This window comes from Phoca vitulina, unplaced genomic scaffold, assembly GCF_004348235.1.
Source record: "Phoca vitulina isolate PV1807 unplaced genomic scaffold, GSC_HSeal_1.0 scaffold64, whole genome shotgun sequence".
Lineage (NCBI taxonomy): Eukaryota > Metazoa > Chordata > Mammalia > Carnivora > Phocidae > Phoca > Phoca vitulina.
Window position 1 is genome coordinate 3,459,577 of NW_022589767.1, and position 24,504 is coordinate 3,484,080.

The window sequence follows — 24,504 nt, forward strand, 5'->3', positions numbered from 1 at the left end:
TGAGTCATCTAATGAAGGATGTTTGTTCCACCACACGATGAACCATGCTTGACATGCTAGATATTCATCAATATCTCAATATTGGATTGAGTCCAATGTCATCTTATGCTTGATGTGACTGACGAAGTAGGAGCAGAATTGTAATTTTTCTTTCATTTATTTATTTTTAAAATGTATTTTTATTTACTTATTTATTTTAAGTAGGTTCCTCGCCCGGTGTGGAGCCCAACGTAGGGCTTGAACTCCCGACCCTGAGATCAAGACCTGAGCTGAGATCAAGAGTTGGACACTTAACCAACTGAGCCACCCAGGCGCCCCACCATTTTTCTTTTATTAAGGGAAAACTAAAGGATTGCCAAGTAGAATTAGAAATAGAATTTAGGTTTTTGGATCTAGGTGGTATTTTGAGGCATTATATATGAGCGCTAGATTTCTGAGGCTGTTTGACCCTGAGTTATAGTAAAAAATGGATAAATGTTTAACATGAAAAACCCTTTAAACACTGCACATCACTTTTCTTTCTGTTACTTTTTTTGACCCTTAGCACAATCTAGAAAGGGATAGGTAAGAATATATTTTACTAAGAAGAGGGTTTTTTTTTAATCATTATAATTTCTTATCATTATCACAGATAAATGAATGAGAGTTTGGAAATAGGTCTTCGGCCTAGAATTCTATCTTCTTGGGCAAATCTCTTGGGCTTTTGGAACCTCAATTCTGTCTTCTATGAAGGATGAGGGTTAGAGCAGATGATTTTTATGTCTCTTACGACTCTAACCTTGTCTATTTTTTCACCCAGTTCTGCTTCCCCAGCCAATAAGTTCTTCATGATTTCCTCACTGATATCAAGAAACACAGGGACGAAGGAAATCCACAGAGGAGGTTTGTTGGACTCAAGAAGCACTTGTTAAAAACCGACAAGGGTGAAGTGCTGGAGAATGAGCCAACTGTTTCCTCTTGTGGCTCTAAGTCTTTATTTTCTGATCAGCATCACCTACTCCCTGACCACCTTACATGGACTTGGGAGAATTTTTTTTTAAGTGGGAAACCAGTAAAAATGTCATTCATTACAGACCTTTTCTGGGAGGCAAAATGGAATTGCAGCCAAAATCAGTGATCTTCACCACCATTCTACTGTCTACCACACAGTTGGTGGATTTCAGGCGGCCATGGACTTCAGTCTTACTGGAGTGCAGGTATGACATTCCCTATAATTTTTCAGATGACAGGGAAACAGAGATAGGACACTCTTCAGCTGCTTGATTATTTTAAAGAAAGAAATGACATTCTGAAACCATTTCAGCACGCATATAGAATCACACTATCAGATTTTAAATTTAGTTCTGTTAATTTTACTTGAAAAATACTGTTAATGCCCTAATATTTGGCTCAGCACTGCATCTTAAGAGGCAGTTGTCTAAAGACTGTAGTTAAATAGTTACATCTAATATGAAACAAAGCGTTGATCCTAATTTTTTTTTTTTTAAGTGTTTCTGCTGACTAATTATTCAATCTGTTTGGGTATATCTCTGGTCTTCCACCTCAATTAAAAAAATATGAATAATATAGCCTTGCCTTTCTGAAAGGAGGAGCTAGCCTTATTATTTCCTAAAATATAATTGGTCTCATTCTATTTTGAAAGAGAATGTTTCCTTCAGTTATGAAAGGGGAAGCCCCCCACCCCCAACCTTAGGTTTTTGGGCTGCTGTGTTTCCCTCTGGTGGCCAGAGGTGTCCTTGCAGAAATTGGTTTTCATCCCGGATCATAGGAGTGAATAGTGGCAAAGAGAGTGGGGATCCTATAATATTTTTAAAAACTGATTCTGATTCTAGATGACTTTCAGGTAATTTAAGACTGTATCAAACAGCTCAATCTTGGGACTGACTTTTCTTCATTCTTGAACGAGGTCCTGGTCAATGGTATCCACTTCCTTTTTCATATCCTATCTGGGAATATTCATGCTCAAATTCATTATTGCCTCGTGCAAGAGGGTTGCCTGCCCTTGATAGTTTCTCATAAAAAGTTGAAGATTGTTGTCTTGCCTGCAGCTTTATACGATTTTGCTTTCCAGCAAGTCTATGAAAATGTGTGCCCCAAACTCAGAGTAGAAAAAATATTAATAATAAAAAGAATAGCTTGTATATTGAACATTTACTTGTACCAAGCATCCTATGAAGCACATGTATTATTTACAAAATCCTCACAACAATCCTCTGACATAGGTACTATTTTTATTATCATTTTACAGATGAAGAAACCAATGGTCAGAGAGGTTGAAAGCCTGCTAGATCTGTTTTCCTATGTTTCATTTTCATAAATGCCTTTGTGTTTGCAGGTCTCTTACCTTAGCAATATCATATAAGACCGAGATCTTAAACTCCCAATCCATGAATGTACCATCAGGGTAGGAGATGGTGTCATTTAAAACTTCCTGAATGGCAGAAAAAGAAAAGGAAGAAGTTGCAAGGAGGGGTACTGTGGAGAGATAACTAAAGGCTAATCATGATCTTCTAATCACAGGACCTGGGGCTCAGAAACAAACTGAAAATCCATCGTCCTGATTTTCCTGAATATGTATTTCTTTTCTTTCTTATGAACCATCGGGTGGCTGTCACTGCAATGAAATGAGCAGGAGACACCCGTAGTATCCCAAATCCTGGTTCTTGCACCAGCCAGGGGTAAAGGAATGAGCAGACACCTGCCGGGAGCATGGGCTGTAAGCCTGACTCACAGGTGGGTTGTAGGTTCTAGCTCACTGAAATTCCACTAGTGTGTTTCAACCAGGAATTGCTATTCAGGAATCCCTTCCTTAGGCTTATGTTTTATGATCACTTGCATCCATTAGCTTACAGCCCTAAGTTTTCTTTACATTTACCGAGTCCTCTGTCAATAAGAGCGAGTTCTTGTATTTTGTGTGAATTGTATCACCTAGAATTTTGAACTCAACATTTTAATACGATGATGGTTCTATTAAGATACAGGTTGTTTTTTTTAAAAAGATTTTATTTATTTATTTGACGGAGAGAGACACAGGGAGAGAGGGAACACAAGCAGGGGGAGTGGCAGAGGGAGAAGCAGGCTTCCCGCTGAGCGGGGAGCCTGATGTGGGGCTCGATCCCAGGACCCTGGGATCATGACCTGAGCTGAAGGCAGACGCTTAAAGACTGAGCCACCCAGGTGCCCCAAGATACAGGGTTTTAGCGAAGTTAATAACTATTCTTCACAGTAAAACTCGAACAACCAACAATAGCCCCATCTGACCTTTAGTTTTAACTCAGGCACTGCACCAATAATTTCCAAAGAAGGGTCCAAAGTCATTAATCATTTCAGATAAGGCTGCCTTGGCTGTGGGTACCAGGCCAGGTTAAGAGAGGGAAATTATGAGCAGACAGATTCTAAAGTAATTCTTTCCCTTAGCACCTGACATATTTTATATTTTTATTTATGATCTCTTCTCCCTATGAAAATGTAAACTCTGTGATAATTTTTGTTCTCTATCTGCAATATCTAGACCAATGTCTGGCACGTATAGATGGCTCATAAATATTTGTTGCATAAATGGGTCAGTTGTTCCTAATAAGGTTAGCCAATGTTGTTGTACATTTATAAGATGGGAAGCATATTGTTTTTATTTAGGGAGAGACTGGTTCATTTGTTTCCTTACAAAAGTAGGTTCCGATGGGATTTGCTATGGATTGAAGCCTAAAGGGGTTATGTCAGGGAGGGGACTATAAAGTTTGCATTGGCACAGGCTTTGCTTTGAGATTCAAGACACAAAGGAGTGGTTTCCTGTAGAAGGGTCTGCTGTCTGCTCCCAACAGGAGTAAGCAATACCAGAAGGGGGCCCAGGACCACTCAGATAACAGAGGTTTCCTAGCTTGGGGCAGAGAGCCAAAAACACTACCTAAATGTTGACTGGGCATTTTAGGGATTAAAAGGCCCTGTGAAACCCTCTGACTAGGCCCTGTTAATTGGTATTCTAAAATTTCATCTCACGGAAATCAAATGAATCAGCTTTGGTCTAGCCCTCTTATGAAAAACATTTCTATAGATGGTCCCTGACTTACTATGGTTCGACTTACAATTTTTTTTACTTTACAATGGTGTGAAAGTGATATGTATTCAGTAGAGACCGTACTTCGAATTTTGAATCTGGATCTTTTCCCGGGCTGGCGATTCATGATGCTGGGCAATGAGCCTCAGACCCCCCAGCCAGCCACTCGATTACAGGGTAAATAACCAATACGCTTATAACTATTCTCTGCTCATACAGCCATCCTGTTTTTCATTTTCAGTACAGTATTCAGTACATTACAGGAGATATTCAACCCGTTATCATAAATAGGCTTTGTGTTAGAAGATTTTGCCCAACTGTAGGCTAATGTAAGTGTTCTGAGCACATTTAAGGTTGGCCAGGCTAAGCTACACTGTTCGGTAGGTCAGATGTATTAAATACATTTTTGACTTAGGATATTTTCAACTTATGATGGCTTTATGGGGATGTAACCCATTGTAAATCGAGGAAGCGCTGTAATTTTGAAAGACCTGAAATTGTTATTATTAGGAATGTGTGTTTATTTTATATCAGCATTGATTAAAATGATCATATGAGTTTTCTATGACCTTTTGTTATGAGGTGTTATAGTAATATTTTTTCCTTTCATAGAATTAACCATATCTGATTATATTATGCTTTTTACATGCAGCTGGCTTAGAGTTACTAGTATTTTATTTATAATTTTTCCTTCTAATTTCATAAATGTGGTTAGTCTTTAATCATATTTTACTATCAACTTTATGCTAGCCTTGTTGAATGTTAAATGAATTTAGAAGATGTTCATTTTTCATTTAACATTAGGATAGTATTTATGTGGACAATGAGAATTACTTTTTGAAGTTTTAAAGAATTAAGCTGAATCTGGTATTCTCTACAATGGAATTTATAATTTCTTGTATCATTATTGTCCTACTTAAGTTTTTAGTTTTTGAGTCAAACTTTCATGGTTATATTGCTTCTGAAATTTATTTTTCCTTTTTTAAGATTTCATAATTTAATAGTCATGAAGTATTCTTTCACAACTGAAAATATCTTTTCCATTGCCTTATTTTTTATTCCTATTTTTGTTTTAAAAATTTTAATTAGAAGTATGAGAGGATTGGGGCGCCTGGGTGGCTCAGTCGTTAAGCGTCTGCCTTCGGCTCAGGTCATGATCCCAAGGTCCTGGGATCAAGTCCCACATCGGGCTCCCTGCTCAGCGGGAAGCCTGCTTCTCCCCCTCCCACTCCCCCTGCTTGTGTTCCCTCTCTTGCTGTGCCTCTCTCTGTCAAATAAATAAATAAAATCTTTAAAAAAAAAAAAAAAAAAGAAGTATGAGAGGATTTATGGTTTTTTTTTTTCCTTCCAAGTTTTTATTTAAATTCTAGTTAGTTAACATACAGTGTAATATTAGTTTCAGGTGTAAAATTTACTGATTCAACATTTACAACACCCAGTGTTCATCAAAAAAAGTGCCCTCCTCAATCCCCATCACCCATTTAACCCATCCCCCACCCACCTCCCATCTGGTCACCATCAGTTGGTTCTCTACAGCTCAAAGTTTCTTGGTTTTCCTCTTTTTTTTTTTGCCCCCCCCATGTTCATTTGTTTTGTTTCTTAAATTCCACATGAGAGAAATCATATGGTATTTGTCTTTCTCTAACTTACTTCACTTAGTGTAATACTCTCTAGCTCCATCCATGTTGTTGCAGATGGCAAGATTTCATTCTTTTTTATGGCCCAATAATATTCCATGGTGTATATATATATATATATATATATATATATATATATATATATAATAAGAGGTGGTATATATATATATACCTCTTATTTATCCATTCATCTGTCGATGGACATTTGGGCTCTTTCCACAATTTGGCTATTGTTGATAATGCTGCTATAAACATCAGGGTACATGTATCTCTTCAAATCAGTATTTTTTTGTATCCTTTGGGTAAATATCTAGTAGTGCAATTGCTGAATCATAGGGTAGTTCCATTTTTAGCTTTTTGAGGAAACTCCATACTGTTTTCCAGAGTGGCCGTACCAGTTTGCATTCCCACCAACAGTGCAAGAGGGTTCCCCTTTCTCTACATCCTCCCCAACACACTGTTGTTTCTTGTGTTGTTAATTTTAGCCATTCTGACAGGTGTGAAGTGATATCTCATTGTAGTTTTGCTTTGTATTTCCCTGATGATGAGTGATGTTGTCTGTTGACCATCTGGATGTCTTCTTTGGAAAAATGTCTATTCATGTCTTCTGCCCATTTTTAAACTGGATTATTTGGTTTTTGGGTGTTGAGTTTTCTAAGTTCTTTATAGGTTTTGATACTACCCCTTTATCAGAGATATCATTTGCAAATATCTTCTTCCATTCTGTAGGTTGCCTTTTAGTTTTGCTGCTTGTTTCCTTCGCTGTGCAGAAGCTTTTAATTTTGATGAAGTCCCAACGGTTTATTTTTGCTTTTTTTTCCCTTGCTTCAGGAGATGTGTCTATTAAGAAGTTGTTGGGGCCACTGTCAAAGCTTTTATGTTTTATATTAAAAAAAAACCTCATAAAAGCACTTTAAAATTCTATCTTTTTAGTAATAATTAAACTTTGTAAGTTTCCTTTACTTAGGCCATAGTTATTCCTCTAAATTTTGCATTGAACAGATTATTCTTTTAAGAGAAAATAGCACTTAGGGCTATTTTTTTTTTCCTTGAAGCTAGATTTAAGTTTATGCCACACATTTTGAAAGCCACTCTTCTTTTTATAATTGAAGCTTATTTTAAAAAAATTCTAAGAGATTAATTTAAAAATTTTATTATTTAAAAATTTTATTGTATTGTGAATATTTGGACCTCTTTGAAGTTGCTGCTGCCCCGATTCTTCATATTTTGACTTTGTTGTAGGGAGGACAATGCGGTTATTTTTAAGAAAATTAAGAAACTGGGTCTGAATGTAGCCCAAAGGCAGTGACCACACGTCTTTGTTTGCTTGGACCCAGTTGCAGTTTCTATCTGCTGTTCCAACATAATTGCTATAGTACCCCTTTCCTTCTCAAAGTATCCTGATAAATTATATGGTCACCTTACCCAAAGGTATTTAAAAGGCTGAAAGCTCTTGTAACAGATGCCCAGAAAGTGCTCAAGGTGAGGTGCAAATATTTCAATGCTCTTTGATGCAATTATCCTGGATTCCTTTCTGCTCCTGCCCATTTCCCCATTCTGGTCCTGTTTCTGCTTGAAACCTGACTTTGTTTCTTGTATGTAAATGGTTCTCGTGTATGCCTGCCTTCTGAACTACCCAGTCATTTGATATTCCTCGCTTGAAGCTTTGTTCTTCCCAGGAACTTGGTTCAGCCCTGTCTTACACTCTCTTTCTGCTTTGGACTTGCTCAACCAGAATGCCTGACAACATCTGGCAACTCCTGGGCCATCCTCAGTCTCTCCCAAAGGACAAAAGGGTAGGAATTTAGACTATAGCAGAACCAGGACTTATGGACAAGTCTCCAATGCTTATTGGGTTAGGGTTGACTATCCATTTTTCTCTTAGTGCAAAAGCAAGTATGTAAGTAAAATAAAATGAATTTAGAGGTAATCACTCACTTTCCCACATCTGTTCTCTGGCTTTTCAAGTCTACACTCCTATTTTTGGCTTGTTTTTGTTTTTTGTTTTTGTTTTGTTTTTGTAAAGATGTAGTAAGACTGGTTGACAAAATCTAAGTGATCTAGTTAGGAAGCATATGGACCTACCACTTTTTCCTGATAATTCTCTGATACTTTTTCACTGGGTAAACATTTAACATTTCTACTAAATATTCTTTCTTCCCATATGGCTGGCCAGTTAGGAAATTGGAAATGATCATGGTTCCTTACCCGGAGGGATCCTCTCTCGCAGTATTCGATCACCCCGAAGATCATGGTGTCAAGCTTCACTGTGCCGTAGAACTTGGTGAGGTTGTAATAGTCAATCTGAAGCAACTAAGATAACATGTTTAGTTATAAAGCAAGTCAGCCAGAGAGCAGGGCCACAGTAAAAATTAATATGCTAATAAAACATGCCGTGCTTTAGGTCTTTGGGAAGATGTATTATTCCTGACACATTGGAATGTCAGTACATTTCTCACTGACACTACATCTTCCTCAACAGTTTTTCTTTTATCAGCAAGGAGCCTGGAAGACGAACCTTTGACGACACGCAAATAATAAAAGGGCCATTTTCTAGGACCTGCTAATAGATGTCTAAAATTTTTTACACCATCAAACACCACTCTTCAACTTCTGTTGGTAGAATTTTCAACAAAGAAGTAGAGTCTCCCATTTCTTGGTCTGAGGGCTTTTTTTGGTCTCCATCCCCCATAACATCTGGATCCACCAGGGACTTCAGTGCTCAGGGAAGATGGAGTGAAGCTATTTCTCCTTTAAGGATTTCAAGTAAGAGACACATACCTTGTTCAATTCTATCTTCTGTTTCTCAGTGAAATTGCCGTCGTTGTGCTTGAGATCCTTTAGAATCACTTGCTGCAAAGATCATTTGAATTAAGGAGATAATGTTGTAGCACGACCACTTCTGTGCATATTATAATAATTTGTTGTGTGTCTATCTTCCCTGTATACTGTAAGCTCTTGAGAGCAGTGACACGATTTTATTGATATTTATATCCCAGGTGCCTAGTACCTGGCATAGGCTCAGGTTTGAATGTTTCTTTGAGAATGACTCAATGAAAAGGGAGGGCCCGGGGAGGAAAGAAGATATAAAACCCCCATATGGGATTGTTGTATTCTCACTGCAGTGAGCCACAATATCATACTAGGGTAGTTTGGCCAGCTCTGAACTCTTTTATTTCTCCTTTTCCTTCCTATTCTCCACCCCCCTTAAAAATTCTATTTGTCCAGGCTTGTGAGTTTTGTAACCCTTGAAGCAGAGCCCTGCCCATCCCTATGAAAAGCTCCAGGAACAACCCTGGAGGCAGCCTGCACCATTGCACGGTCCACATCAGGAGCCAGGGCAAGGATGAGCAGAAGGCCTGGAACACAGCCCGACTAAGAGTTCAGAGAAGCAGAGACTAGTCACCTTTTTGTCATATTTGCACTGTCGGAGTCTCTGAATTGTGTCTCGTCTCCTGTCATCGTCGATCTGGCACAAGAAAAAGCTGATTATTATAGACACTTCATATCTTGTCGCATCTACTGTGAAGGCAGAGACGGTCTGCCAGGTGGGTGTATCTGTTGGTTCACAGCATGCCGGGAAGGCTTCTGGCAAAACTGTGACAATTGCCTTGTGTTTCCCTGTCACTACTCATCTTCCCTCCCCACCAGGGTCTTCTTTCCAGGTATCTACCTCTCATCCTTACCTCTGGGTCTTCCTCCCTCTTCCTCCCTTCTTAAGGCCTGTCAGCCAGGGATTTCCTTTGCTTCCTTCTCTCCTGGCCCATTCTGCTGGGAATCATTGTCTGTAGCTAGAGACAGGTGCTCCTAGGGGAGCCTGTTGTGCTCTTGAGTTGCAAACTCACACCTCAGCGTTCAATTAGCAAAGCAAGTGAGGACACTGGGTGGGGTGCCTAAAGGGGGCAGCCCCATCAGCTCTGGGTTCAGCGGAGAGTTGCCAGATCATCAGATTTGTCAAAAGAAGCTGGTAATATGGATTTTCCCATGCCATTCCAAAATTTTTATATTTGGCAATTAATTTTAGAAGATGTTAAATATTAAATGAAACCACACACACACACACACACACACACCTGCAGGCTAGATATGGCTCTTGGTCTGCCAGACTTCTGGTCTCAAGGCAGAAAAAAGATTGAGAAATAGTGCATCTTTTAATTTGGTTCTCATAGAAACCTGTGATGTATTATGATATTGGTTAAAACTTACCTCGTAGGACCTTTTGAAATGTGAGCAAAATAAACTATATCAAATTCCAAGCATGATGCCTGGCACAATGCAGATTAACAAATGTCAGATGTCTTCTCTTCCTCTTCTCATTTTACTAATGGGCCACATACGGGTTAAATGACACTAAGTGTCACATATGGGCATGCCAAAATCTGAGCTTGCTGCCTTGTCTCATATTCTTTTTTCTGAGCCCTCGATTAGTTCATTTAAACTATTTGAACCTCAGTACTTCATCTGGGAAATTCTAACTGACAGGGGTCCTGGGCATCAAATGCAATAAAGCTTGTGCAATTTTCTTGCAAATTTGAGTGTTTTATCCTCAAACGAGTTATCTTCATCTTTTTCATCGTTTTCATCTGTTATTCATCCCTTTGAACTTCCTGACTTGTCTCCTTGTCTGCTTTGGTTTTCTGCCCCTTTCTGTCCTCGTACAGGGATGTACTCTTTCTCATCCCATCCCGTGGTCTTGTTTCCTTATCTCTGCCTTCAGCGCACATGCACATCCGGGACTTGAACCATTTCCTGTCTGGTGCTGCGGCATTTCCACCTCTGGCTGACTTTGGCTGACCTCCTTGGGCTTTCTCCCTGCTCCACCTGACTCACAGTGCTGGAAGACCTCTCTTGACAGTTAGTCCTTGGCCACCTGCTTCCCAGCCTGCCTGAAACTCAGTGTGACTGTGACGGTCCATGCCTCGAATCACCTCTCTGGTCCCTCTCTTAAACTTATTGTCCCAAAGACTTAGTCCTTAGCCAGGTGAGTGGTTAATCTGATGAATTCATGCATAGAAATTGTGTAATGTCTGATGAGGGATGGATGGGTTATATTTCTAGGAATATCTACATTTGAAGAAAACAGAGACACAGTATTTTAGGCTACATCAAAAAGAACAAATATGAAATGTGGGGTTTGAGGCAGTGGGGGAGGCTTGTGAGGAGTGGAGGCATGGCTGGATGTGCGCAGAGGTGGGCCACACGGGAGCCCATCCTGGCGTCATACCAGAGGTGGAGGAGCACTCACTCCTTCTAGAGGTCTCCTCGCCCCTTCCTGGGGTACTGTCAATTAGTCATTTAGGTCCAAAAATTCTCTCTTGGGAAGTCCGATAGTCTTACGGTCATTTGCACCTTTCTGTGAATTACTGCAAGATGGATTTTATCCTGACGCTTGCCTGAGATAGAGTGGTCTTTGCAAATAGAAGTCTTATGTGTGAGGTTCCCAATGCAACAGGAGGGTCAGTCAGAGCAGGAGCATTACTGGGCGCAAGGGAGATCTAGTCCTTGTAGAGCGTGAGGGGATCCTAGCTCTTAGAGTGTGACATGCAGGAGATGGACACACCTGACCCAGCTGCAATTGTACTTTTGCTGGTTTTAGGCAGGGAGGCATCTCAAGTCACACTATCCTATCGACTTGGCCCTAGGCTGAGGAACCCCACCATGCCCTTCATGTGGAGGTTCTGGGTCTCCTTCTCTTAGTGTGCTTTGGTCTAAAAACTCTGTAAGAATATGGTGAATGGTAGGTTTTAGGATCTTAGACTTCACAGTTAGACACACTAGGTTCAAACTGTGACCATGTTGCCCAGGTTCTAGCCCTGTTACCTCCCAGGGTTTGTCGGGGGAAGATGAAATGGGTCAATGCCCCTGGCACGGGAGAAGTGCTCAGTAAGTGTCAACTCATTATTTGCAGTAATCCTACTCATTAGCTGTGCGTGACCCTGCACTGTTTCCTAACCCCACATCCTTTGGTTTCCTCATCAGCAAAGTTATGATAAAGTTTAACTCGTGCACTCCTTCTGGCGAGCACTGCAGATGAGATGATTGGGCTCCAGCACTGGCTGTGCCCAAGGGGAGTGATTATTCCTGGCTGCTGTGATGTGTCCTGGCAGAGGGAGAATGCAGGCAAATGTCAGCAGAGGCCTCTTCAGCAATGAGCAAGATAAGCATACATCCTTAGCATGGGCAGAGTAGTAGCCAAGGCTTAGGGGGGCTCAAATGCTCTACTTATTTCTACATCGCTTCCATGACAAATGCACACCATATGCATTTCCCTTCTGGGTCAGAGGCAAAGAATGAGTAACACACCAAATCTCAGCCTCCGCTGAAGTGTTCAGTGGATCAACCAGCTGACATTTAGGACACTGGAGGATCAATGGAAAGACGGGAGCTGAGAATTAAAAAATGTCCAAGTCTTAGATTCTCAAGCAGAGGATCCCTGCTTGGCCCATTTCTTACCGTGTTATCAGCCTTGTCAAATACCTGGCAAGTTGCACCAGCCCTAGCATTCTTCAACAGGTGAGGTTCATCTTACCTTCAGGCTAATATGGTTAGTCTCATTGGTATCCAGAGGAAAGATATTTTCAGAAGGAATGTGGGACCATTTTTTCTGACGAAGTTCATATTCTTTTTTATATTTTCTGTGAAAGGAATAGAACCAGTCAGTAGGTTTTTATTAATATTCATGTCATTTAGCTTCTGAACACTAAGAGAAATTTAGAACCCTGACATTCTCAGGTAGATATGTGGTGAGAGATGTTAGCCCAGTGGTGTGATTCTATGTTCTGCAAACTGGTGAATGCTGGCCATTAGGTCAGCTGTAATGATTTCTGATGGTAGTTTAACTTTTTCTTTCTTTCTTTTCTTCCCTTCTTTCTTTCTTTTCTTCCCTTCTTTCTTTCCATTTCATTTTCTCAGGTCCTTCACTAAGGCAGCCCTTCACTATTATAAAGAATCTGAACTGATGACATGGAAAGAGTAAGGAAAAAACAGAAACAATTCAAAACTGGTAAGCTTGAAAAGCAAATATGTTAATTTTTAAGTCACCAGAGAATACACCAGATTCCTAAACAAGCCAGTTCTTCTTCTTCTTCTTTTTTTTTTTTAAAGATTTTATTTATTTATTTGACAGAGAGAGACACATCGAGAGAGGGAACACAAGCAGGGGGAGTGGGAGAGGGAGAAGCAGGCTTCCCGCGGAGCAGGAAGCCCGATGCAGGGCTCGATCCCAGGACCCTGGGATCATGACCTGAGCCGAAGGCAGATGCTTAACGACTGAGCCACCCAGGCACCCCAACAAGCCAGTTCTTCTTATGCATTTGTGCCTTTAAGAATATGTGTATAGGGTGCCTGGGTGGCTCAGTTGGTTAAGCGACTGCCTTCGGCTCAGGTCATGATCCTGGAGTCCCAGGATCGAGTCCCACATTGGGCTCCCTGCTCAGCGGGGGGTCTGCTTCTCCCTCTGACCCTCTTCCCTCTCGTGCTCTCTGTCTCTCATTCTCTCTCTCAAATAAATAAATAAATAAATCTAAAAAAAAAAAGAATATGTGTATAAAGAAAATAGAAAAGCACAGAGAAAATGTAACATGTATTTCAGCATTCAAAATGTCAATTTTTTAAGTGTTTCCCCCAGATAGTACAGATAAAGCAGAATCCTTGGGTTATAGGAAACACTTACAACTTTACGGATATTGTCAAATTATTTTCCAAAGTGGTTATACTACTTACACCTTCCCAACATGAGAATTCCCGTTTCTTCCAGATTCTTAACATTTGGTATTATTAAACTATTTTTTTTTACCATTATGATGTATGTGAGATGGTGTTTATTGTTTTGTGTTTCATTTTTATATTACAGAGAGATCCAATATCTTTTCAAATACTTTCTAGCTATTTTATAGAACATACAGTTATATATTCATTCACAATTTTGCCCATATATCATAATTTACATGAGTTCCTTATATATTCTGCAAAACAGATCTTTTGTCCTTTTGAGTTGCAAATACTTTCTTCTAGTTTATTGCTTATTTTAACTTTGTTGTATAGAACATTTAGTTTTTATTATGGCCCCATTTATTTTGTTTCTTCTATGACATTTCTATCTTAGAAATATTCTCCTACTTGAGATCATAAAGTCCTTTTCTATTAATTTCCTCTAAGTTTTGAAGTTTGAATTTCACATTTAAGCCTTTATTCCATTTATAATCCGTATGGAATGAACTCTATATTTGTGTATGGTTTCAGGTAGGATTTTAATTTCATTTTTTCCATGTTGCAAGCCTACCGTGCCATCATTTTCCAATTGACTTGTAATGTCACCTCTAGCATATTCCAAATTCTCATGCTTGCTGTGTCTGGTTCTAGAATCTGAATTTTTCCATTGACCTATTTGTCCTTGAGTTTATCTTTGCTTGTGGTTATTTGACAAACTTCTACTCACCTTCTTAGGTCATTCATGATGCTTTCTTATTGGATTCTAAGCAGAAATGACTATTTTCTTCCTATGCTTCCATCTAACTCTGAGTATTCCTCTATTAAATACATATAAAATAGCATATTATTGACCAATGATTATCCTAGAACCTGGGGCAAAGAAGGCTTGTAGCCTTAAAGGCTCTCATCTCTGCATTTGGAGAGACTCTTGGGACCCTACAGAGCCACGTGTCATTCATATTGAATCAGAGGATGCCATAAATCATTCACTATTTTCCTTATATAGGCAGTTGTAATGGAAAACTATAAGAATAACATCTGTCTACCAGATCTCCTTGTGGACACACCATTGCTCCAGCCAGACAGGACACACCTGTCTCTTCCTGTTTCCATCTGTTACTGTCTTTTACCTTGTGATTCCCCCCGATCTGAAGCTGACACTCATTTGGACTCGGTTCCTGAAGGGCATCAGCCACATCTGTGACCTTGCTATTGACTGGCTTTATTCTCCTCAAATTTTGGTTTCTGGTTATCTTCAACTAAATGGCCATCATACACTGTATATGTGTATATACAGCTCAAATTTGGGGTAATGCAGAGTTACAGGAGTCAAGTTCTGCCTTCAGACTGAACAGAACATTCTACTGCCTTTCCTGGAGAAACCTTTAACTGACATACAACAGAGTGGACTCTCTCATGAGAAAGTACAGTGTCACACCGATAAAAGCATGTGATACGAAGAGAAAAACTGTTCTCTGGTTCAGTTGGGAAATGGGGGTGATCCTGACAATATAATAGGATGGAAAGTTTTATGTGTTTAACATAACGGATTAGCATAGTGTGGTATTCACTCATTCATTTATATATTCAACAAATATTTCTGAGCATACAGTATGCGTCTAACACTGTGCTGGGCACTTCATCTGTCCAAATTGAGTAGAACAACCATGGAACTGATGGTCAGAAGGCTTGAGTGCTAGTTTTGGCCCTACAACCACCTGGTGATGTGACTCCAGACAAGCCATTTGGTTTTCTGGGTCTCTTTCCCCAGGCTAAAATGGGAGGTGTGAAGTAGATGATTTCTAAAGACTCTTCCAGCCTGAACACTATATAATATAGAGATTGAAATGTCCCACAAAATACCAATAATACAGCAGAAGAGCTGTTTCCATCTATAGGATGCCTATTATATGGCAGTCACTACCCACACTTTATTTCAAGTTCTCACAACAGTTCAGATGAAGATACTGAAGTTAAGTAACCTGTAATAACACACTAAAAACTGCACAACTATTAAGTCACAGAACTGAGATAGATATGAGTTCAGGTGTCTCTAACTGATCCATTCAATACTGTTCTGCCCTCGATGTAGTCTTTGATGCAGAATGCCTCCATGATCTTAGATCTGTCTAGACACCTTCTTGTCGATGTATATTATCATTGATGACATCAGACTTCTCCCTCTCCCCTCCCCCACTCTTTGGATGATGAGCACAGCGAGACAAAGGGGGTGGTAGGTACCTCAGCACCAGAAGAGCAATGAGCAGGAGCAGAACCACAGCTCCTGTGAGGGTGAAGACTGCAATCAACAGGACTTGAGGGCCTGTGGCAGAAAAGAGTGAAAAATGCATTAGTAAGGATCTTTGAAAAGAGAATAAAATCATTTCAAAGATTCTAGTTATATAATCTCATTTGAAGGAGGGAAAAGGAGAGACCTTTTAAAAAAAATTTTATCTTTTATTAATCCCTTCATTGGTAATATAGGTCCTGTATCTGTGGTCTCTGAGGAAAACTACCTGGAATGTGCCAGGGGAAGTGGTTTAATTTCAGTGGTCCTTATAGACTGCGTACTGCGTTCCTATGGGAATCACCAAATATCACAAGAACATAAAATAGTGTCCAGTATGCAAATAGTTTTGGTGGGAAACCCACCTGATGTCCTTGAAACCAATATACCTAAGGAGGATTCACAGAGGAAGAAAGTCAACTATTTTTTTAAAAGATTTTATTTATTATTTATTTATTTAAGAGAGAGAAAGAGAGAGAGACCGTGCAAGCAGGGGAAGGGAGAAAGACAAGCAGTCTCCACTTGCTGAGCGTGGAGCCTGACGAGGGGCTTGATTTCAAAACACTGAATCATGACCTGAGCCAAGATCAAAAGTCGGACGCCTAACCAACTGAGCCACCCAGGGCTCCAGAGTCAACTATTTTTTAATACCAAGCACAGTCAGAGGAAAAGCCAGTCATTGTGGAATATTAAATGACAGTGTTGCCTGCTGGTCCTTCCCAAGTGCTACAAAATCATTGATGGAAGTCAGTGAAGGATGTAAGTGATTTTATTTATTAGAGCACAAGTGTGTAGGTGGAGTTATAAAGATGAAGCAATTTAAGAGACTGACAGAAGGGTAAGTGGAATTCAGGAAAATGTGGATCCAACCCAAGGAAGCTTTGAAACAGAAACTGAATATGCAGAGGAACAGGCCTCGACTGAGAAGGACAACAACAATAGTAAAACTATACAAGAAAGTCATGTTTTGTACATGCCACGATGGATTCTGATTAGAATAGGAAGTTAGTGAGTTCAAGAAGGAAAAATGGAATGGATTCTAAGCAATAGAGTACTATTAGCTTTATATAAATAATAATGATGAAAATGTTACTAATTTTCAACTTACAGAATCAACTTATAGGTAAATGACAGAGGGTTTATATGACTGCCAAATAAATATTATCAGCTATGACAAATTAAAGAAAAATACAGAGAATCTGGGAGGTAGGAAGGAGGTAGTAGGAAGGATAGATAGGTAGTAGGAAGGTAGCAGGAAGGTAACATCTTCATCTTACCAAGTTGGGAAGCAAGAAGTTTTTATTTTTATTTTTTTTTAAGATTTTATTTATTTATTTGAGAGAGAGAGAATGAGTGGAGGGAGAGGGAGAATCAGACTCCCCACTGAGCAGGGAGCCCAACGTGGGGTTCGGTCCCAGAATTCCGGGATCATAACCTGAGCCGAAGAAAGATGCTTAACTGACTGAGCCACCCAGGCGCTCCATGAAGTTTTTTATACAGTTGGTAGAACAGTACTAGAAGCTTATGCATATTAATTAAAATTACAAAGGCACCCAATAAATGTATTGACAAAAAGATATAACTAATTTGAGAAAAGGTTAGAAAAAAGTAGGGTTAGTGAAGATGAACTAAATCTTTTATCAATACAAGAAATAAACAGATAACATCCAAAGCTTATGAATCAAGAAATATATGCATATTATTTAGAAATATGCAACAAACTAAAGGCAGAAGTGACTGAGAGACCAGAGCTGACAGAGGAGGGGCCAGGCATACTCACGTTCCATTATGAATATTTTTACTATTGGATTTTAACATCACGTGCACAAATTTTCTTCACTAAAAAATGTCTCCATGCTTTCTATAAGGGGTGACTTTGAAGGATTTATGCTTTGCTAACACAGGACTTTACCTCTGCTTATCTTGTTTCCTGCTAAGGGAAATTTTTAACAGTGAAAATGTGAGCTCTGGATTTCTGTTCTCATCAGGGCAGAAACAGATTAGTATCTTGGATTTGGATGGGCATATCTGACGGTGTGAATTCTGTTTATTACTGTGATCATCACTCCTATCACCCCGCCACCATTGCCATTACCACCACTCTCAAAATCGGTATGAGAAATATAATTCACCCATCAACGATTCTACTCATCAGTCTACTGAAATGACACATCCCCTAGACTAGAGCACGAATTGGAGGGACTGGGGGACTTCTGTCTGCTGGGTCCTCCCCATCTCAATTCCTGTCTACCCCCCACAGCATGAACATCTCACTGCACTAAATATACTTATGATATTTATTTATATTTTTATTTTAAAGATTTTATTTATTTATTTGACAGAAAGAGAGCGAGCACAAGCAGGGGGAGCGGCAGGCAGAGGGAGAGGGAGAAGCAAGCTCCCTGCCGAGCAGGGAGCCCGAAGCGGGACTCGATCCCAGGACCCTGGGATCATGACCTGAGCTGAAGGCAGTCGCTTAACCAACTGAGCCACCCAGGCGCCCCATACTTATGATATTTAAATATGCTGTATACTATTTAAATATAGAGGTGGTTAATTCAACATACTTTTCAGTTTTGCTTGAGTTATCAAGTCACAGTATTATATTAGTTCGAAGGTTAAGCTTCTGCTGCCTTCTGGTGGCTGCTGTGGTTATCACAGTCTATTTAATTAGATTCACAGTGATGGTGGAAAGAGTTTATAACCCCAGGTCATATGGCATGATAGTTGGAAAGAATCTTGGAATCAGTTAACAAATCTCCTCATCTGAAGAAGGAAGAAACTCACACTTAGAGAAGTAAATTGACTAAAATTAACGCAGTGTGGATAAGTGCTGAGTAGAAACAGATTTATAGTTATCTCATTGTCCCTCCTTTCTTCTTTCATCCCTTCCAAGGTACTTTGTTGGGCAGAGGTGAATAAAGAAAAGACCCAAAACCACAATGAGATACCACCTCACACCAGTCAGAATGGCTAAAATTAACAAGTCAGGAAACAACAAATGTTGGCGAGGATGTGGAGAAAGGGGAACCCTCCTACACTGTTGGTGGGAATGCAAGCTGGTGCAGCCACTCTGGAAAACAGTATGAAGGTTCATCAAGAAGTTAAAAATAGAGCTACCCTATAACCCAGCAATTGTACTACTAGGTATTTACCCTAAAGATACAAATGTAGTGATCTGAAGGGGCACCTGCGCCCCTACATAGCAGCAATGTCCACAATAGCCAAACTATGGAAAGAGCCAAGGTGTCCATCGATAGATGAATGGATAAAGAAGATGTGGTATATATATATCATGGAATATTACTCAGCAATCAAAAAGGGTGAAATCTTACCATTTACATCGATGTGGATGGAACTGGAGGGTATTATGCTGAGTGAAATAAGTCAATCAGAGAAAGACAATTGTCGTATGGTTTCACTCATATGTGGAATGTAATAAACAGCAGAGAGGATCATTGGGGAAGGGAGGGAAAACTGAATGGGAAGAAATCAGAGAGGGAGACAAACCATGAGAGACTCTTAACTATAGGAAACAAACAGGGTTGTTGGAGGGGAGGTGGTGGGGGGATGAGGTAACTGGATGATGGCATTAAAGAGGGCATGTGATGTGATGAGCACTGGGTGTTTTATGCAACTAATGAATCATTGAACTCTACATCTGAAACTAATGATGTAGTATATGTTGGCTAAGTGAATTTAAATAATAAAAAAAAAGAACAGACCATACACTTAAACAGTGTATGGTTTTAAAAAATGTGTAAACATATAAGTATCAAATAAATTCTAAGCTAGAAGTTGGGTGGGATGTAGGCAAGATCAATAGCCTCCTGGGGGGCTAAGGAAAAGCTTAGAAAAATGAAATTCAAGTTAAATGTTGAAGATGAGTGGCTGTTTACCAGTCGTATGGGGGAGTGATACATTTTAATCAGAGGTAGTAGCATTACTAAGGACACAGGGGCATGAAGTTGCAAGACCTCCCCTTCCTTTTTTTTTTAAGGAAGTAGGTGGAAATTGAGGGAATGGGGAAGGGATTTCAGGTAAGAAGAAAGATAAGGCTGGAGAAGTAGGAAGATCATGGACATTTTGTGCTATAATAAGTCATTTGGACTTTATGAGTAAAGGGGAGCTGCCAATTGAGTGTTAGCAATAGTGTGACAATATGACTGGATCCATGCTTTCATTCTGGTGGCAAAGCTGGTTGGACTGGAGGTGGGCAGGAAGCAGGACTGAAGCAGGAAGTCAGGTGGATGTCATTGTAACCCAGGAGGCAGATGATGTTGGCGTGGATGAGGAACAGGAACACATGTGCATTGTCCATTGCTGTGTTCCGGGTGCTGAGAACACTGCCTGGCACTAGCAAACCTTTGTAGAATGAATGAAACGACAGTGATGGTGTTATCTCCAGATGAGACATTCTGTTACTTAGGGGGCAGCGGTGTACCCAGATAAAAGACCAGATGAATATCTGATTTGTATACTATTTGAAAGATTGAGTTACTTTATTTATAAAGATTAAAATTAAATGTAGGGACAGTCGAGTAATGAAAAGCTCTGGCTAACTGAATTTTCTGGTTAAATGAGGATGAAGTGAAGTTGCTCAGAATGATACAATGTCCCTGTAATACGAATACTATAACATGAATATTTAATGTGATCTCTTTCAGGTAAATAATGAGAGCTCTCTCAAAAATTACTTCTTGAAGGGTGCCTGGGTGTCTGCCTTCGGCTCAGGTGATCCCAGGGTCCTGAGATTGAGCCCCACTTCGGGCTCCCTGCTCAGTGAGGAGTCTGCTTCTCCCTCTCCCCACCCCCACTTGTGCTCTCTCTCACTCAAATAAATACATAAAATCATTTAAAAATTGCTTTTTGAGAAGTTGAGCATTTTACAAATAATATAAAAAATACAAATAATATAATATAAAAAATATAAAAAAATATAAAAAATAAAAAAATACCTACAAACTCTTAAGGAAATATATTAAAAATACAAACTAACATTGTCACTATAATTAAGGGAAAAGAAAAAATAATTGTAATTCAAAAAGTTGCAAAAGAAAGAAGTAGAGAGTTGCAGAAATCCATAAGAAAAGAGATATATTTCAAAAGTAAGTTTGGTTTAAACCTACAAAGCTTGCAGATGGTTCTAGAGATAATTAAAAAGTGTCTGCCTTCAGCTCAGGTCATGATCCCAGGGTCCGCTCCCTGCTCAGTGAGGAGTCTGCTTCTCCCTCTCTCTTCCCCCACTTGTGCTCTCTCTCTCTAGCTCAAATAAATACATAAAATCATTTAAAAATTGCTTAATTAAAAAAAAGCTTGCTAATGAAAAGAAATCAACTTTAAAAAGCAATGATAGCATTGCTTTTCTTTTTCAAGACTGCTTTGGATATTGGGGGTCTTCTGTGGTTCCATACAAATTTTAAGATTGGTCTAGCTCTGTGGAAAATGCTATTTGTATTTTGATAGGGATTGCATTAAATGTGTAGATTGCTTTGGGTAATATAGAAATTTTAACAATATTTGTTCTTCCAATATGTGAGCATGGAATGTCTTTTCATTTCTTTGTGTCATCTTCAATTTCTTTCATCAGTATTTTATAGTTTTCAGAGTACAGGTCTTTCACCTCTTTGGTTAGGTTTATTCCTAAGTACTTTATTATTTGGGGTAGGATTAAAGACCTAAATATGAGATCTGAAACCACAAAAATCCTTGAAGAGAGCACAGGCAGTAACTTCTTGGACATCAGTCATAGCAACTTCTATCGAGATATGTCTCTTCAGGCAAGGGAAACAAAAGCAAAAATAAACTATTGGGACTACATCTGCACGGCGAAGGAAACAATCAATAAAACTAAAAAGCAATCTCCAGAATGGGAGAAGATATTTGTCAATGACATATCCAATAAAAGGTTAGTATCCAAAATATATTGAGAACTTATAAAACACTGAAAAAACAATCCAATTAAACATGGGCAGAAGACACGAATAGATATTTCTCCATAGAAGACATATAGATGACCAAGAGACACATGAAAAGATGCTGCTCATAATCACTCATCATCAGGGAAATGCAAGCCCAAACTACAGGAGACACCACCTCACACCTGTCAGAAGGACTAAAATCAGCGACACAAGAAACAAGCGTTGGCGAGGATGCGGAGAAAGGGGAACACTCACACACTGTTGGTGGGAATGCAAACTGGTGCAGCCACTCTGGAAAACAGTATGGAGGTGCCTCAAAAAGTTAAAAATAGAAATACCCTATGATCCAGCAATCGCACTACTGGGTATTTACCCAAAGAATACAAGAACACTAATTCAAAGGGATACATGCACCCCGATGTTTATAGCAGCATTATTTACAATAGCCAAGATATGGAAGCAGCCCAAGTGTCCATCGATTGAAGAATGGATAAAGAAGATGTGATATATATATATATATTTATATTTATATTTATATTTCTACATATTTCTATACATCACATCTTTATATATTTAATGGAATATTATTCAGCCATAAAAAAGAATGAAATCTTGCCATTTGCAATGACATGGATGGAGCTAAAGAATATAATGCTAAGGGAGATAAGTTAGAGAAAAACAAATACCATATGATTTCACTCATATGTGGAATTTAAGAAACAAAATAAACAAGCCAAGGGGAAAAATAAGAGAGAAACAGAGAGAGAGAGAGAGAGAAAGCAAGAAACAAACTCTTAATTATAAAGAACAATCTGATGGTTACCAGAGGGGAGAGAGGTAGGGGGGATGGGTGAAATAGGTGATGGAGAGTAAGGAGGGCACTTGCTGTGATAAGCACAGGGGGATGTATGGAAGTGTTGAATCACTATATTGAACACCTCAAACTAATATAACATTGTATGTTAACTAACTGGAATTAAAATAAAAACTTAAAAAATGATAGCAGTAAATCTGAAATCAGTTCAGGATTGCTTATTGTTTAGAAGAATGGGAACCTCACTTCCCACTTCCCTCTTTGCTTCTTTGCTTTAGTCAACTGCTCATGGCTACTGAATAAAAATACAGGAGTCATTTTTAACCATATTTGACTCATGGAACACAAGAGGACTGAAAACATAGCAAGTGCATCCAACACATTAACACAAGGAAGTGCATCAAACCAGAACTTTTCTCTTTAAGTCATATCGACCTCAGTTTCTGGCTATAGACCAGGGCTGGGAGAGAAATATTTCTAGTTTATTTTTTAATATTTAAAAGTGGTAAATTAATACAGTCATTATGGAAAAATTTGGAAAATTAGGAAAAGCATAAAATAGCAAATAAATAAATAAATAAATAAGTAAATAAAATCTCAACCAACCAAACAAACAAAAAAACCCACTCCTAGGATCCTATTACTCAGAAGCTACCACTGTTAACATTTTAGCATATTTCTTTACAATCTATTTCTAACACTGTTTTACAAAGTTAGAATCTCATTAAATAAAAAAGTTGTTTATTTTCCTGTTAATTTACCTTATAAGTTTTCCTATGTCATTTAAAATTCTTTGTAAATAATTATTTTAATTGGCTTATGATGCTCCATTTATGGATATATCATCATTTGCTAAATCATTTTATTAATGTTGCTTCTACATTTTTTTTTTGCATCTTTGGGCATAAATGCTTGTCCAAATTTAAACTTCTTTCTCTAGAAATAGATTAGTAATGTGATATTACTTACTATTCATTGTCGTAAGCCTTGGCTAAGCCAGACTGTCCTGAGACCTTGTTGCCCAGGAGATACCTGGCTGGTCCTGTCCAGGGATGGCCAATGTTATATGGTTGTATGGGAAGTTGCATGGGTGAAGTCCTGGTCATGGTAGGGCTTTCCATGACATGATAGGACCTCATCTTAAGTAGGTGAGTAGCCATCATTATAACCCAAGTATGTGTCCGGTGAGGAAACGGGGGATACTTTTGAAGCCATGCTCACTGATGACTGATGGCTGATGGCATCTTGTGTTCCTTGCTGAAATATGTATACTTTGAGTTTATTGAAATAAAATGGAATCAGTGGCATTAAGAATACATGTGTCTGTGTTCATTTTGCCAATTGTCAAACCTAATTTTCTATAGGATAATTTTGTCAGTGGTTAGGTAGGACACATATTAAAAAGAGGTATAGCTACATTAGAATAGGGATATTTTCAGTGTTTAATCAAAACTGTAATATCATTCATTAGGCAGGGAAGTAAAGCCCACATTTTACAAACCTGGCAAATCTAATTCAGACAACAAACAAAACAAATGAAAACATAAAAATGCAGGCTAATTGCATAAACCATTGAATGTACTTACCTTACCAGAAAAGCAACTTCACAAAAACAAAATTCATTAAGGGATCTCTTACCCTGGCCTGGGATATCACTTGGAAGTTTGTGGTTCATCCAGATGAACGTGGGGTTCTTAATCTCTGGGGTAGTCTTATTTACATGGGTGTCATACCTCAAGAGAACCATGTACTGTGTCAGGGCATGAAAAAGAAGAAGGATGAACAGAAAAAGACATTTTAGAATGACTTCTGATGAGATTGTCCTGCCCAATGACATCTGAATTTCTTAGTAACAATTCTGAGTGAAATAGGTAATGTTTAGCAGGCAGGAGCTAGCTAGTTAGCATCCATTTATTGGTTCACAGCATGAAAGTAGATTTAAGCTCCAGCTGGGTCAATTATTTTTGTTTCTTTATGACCATAGGGTACTTTAGTAACTCCTACCCAACATAGATTCTTTGGGTCTTTAGAGAACCAGTTCAAGTCTCTCATATTACAAAAATGTTAAAATAGAGACCAAA

General features: G+C 38.9%; 1 protein-coding gene across 1 annotated transcript in view; it reads right to left on the minus strand.

Annotated features, from left to right (window-relative positions):
- Nucleotides 1–24,504, minus strand: part of GUCY2C (guanylate cyclase 2C) — a 121,172-nt gene that overhangs the window by 20,911 nt on the left and 75,757 nt on the right. Inside the window, exons 13-20 of the mRNA XM_032391787.1 lie at nt 24,062–24,173; nt 15,643–15,724; nt 12,221–12,326; nt 9,098–9,160; nt 8,473–8,544; nt 7,900–8,004; nt 2,345–2,431; nt 1,076–1,208 (exon numbers count right to left, since the gene is read on the minus strand). Coding sequence (XP_032247678.1) covers nt 1,076–1,208; nt 2,345–2,431; nt 7,900–8,004; nt 8,473–8,544; nt 9,098–9,160; nt 12,221–12,326; nt 15,643–15,724; nt 24,062–24,173 — 760 coding nt within the window. The remainder of the gene's footprint in view (nt 1–1,075; nt 1,209–2,344; nt 2,432–7,899; nt 8,005–8,472; nt 8,545–9,097; nt 9,161–12,220; nt 12,327–15,642; nt 15,725–24,061; nt 24,174–24,504) is intronic.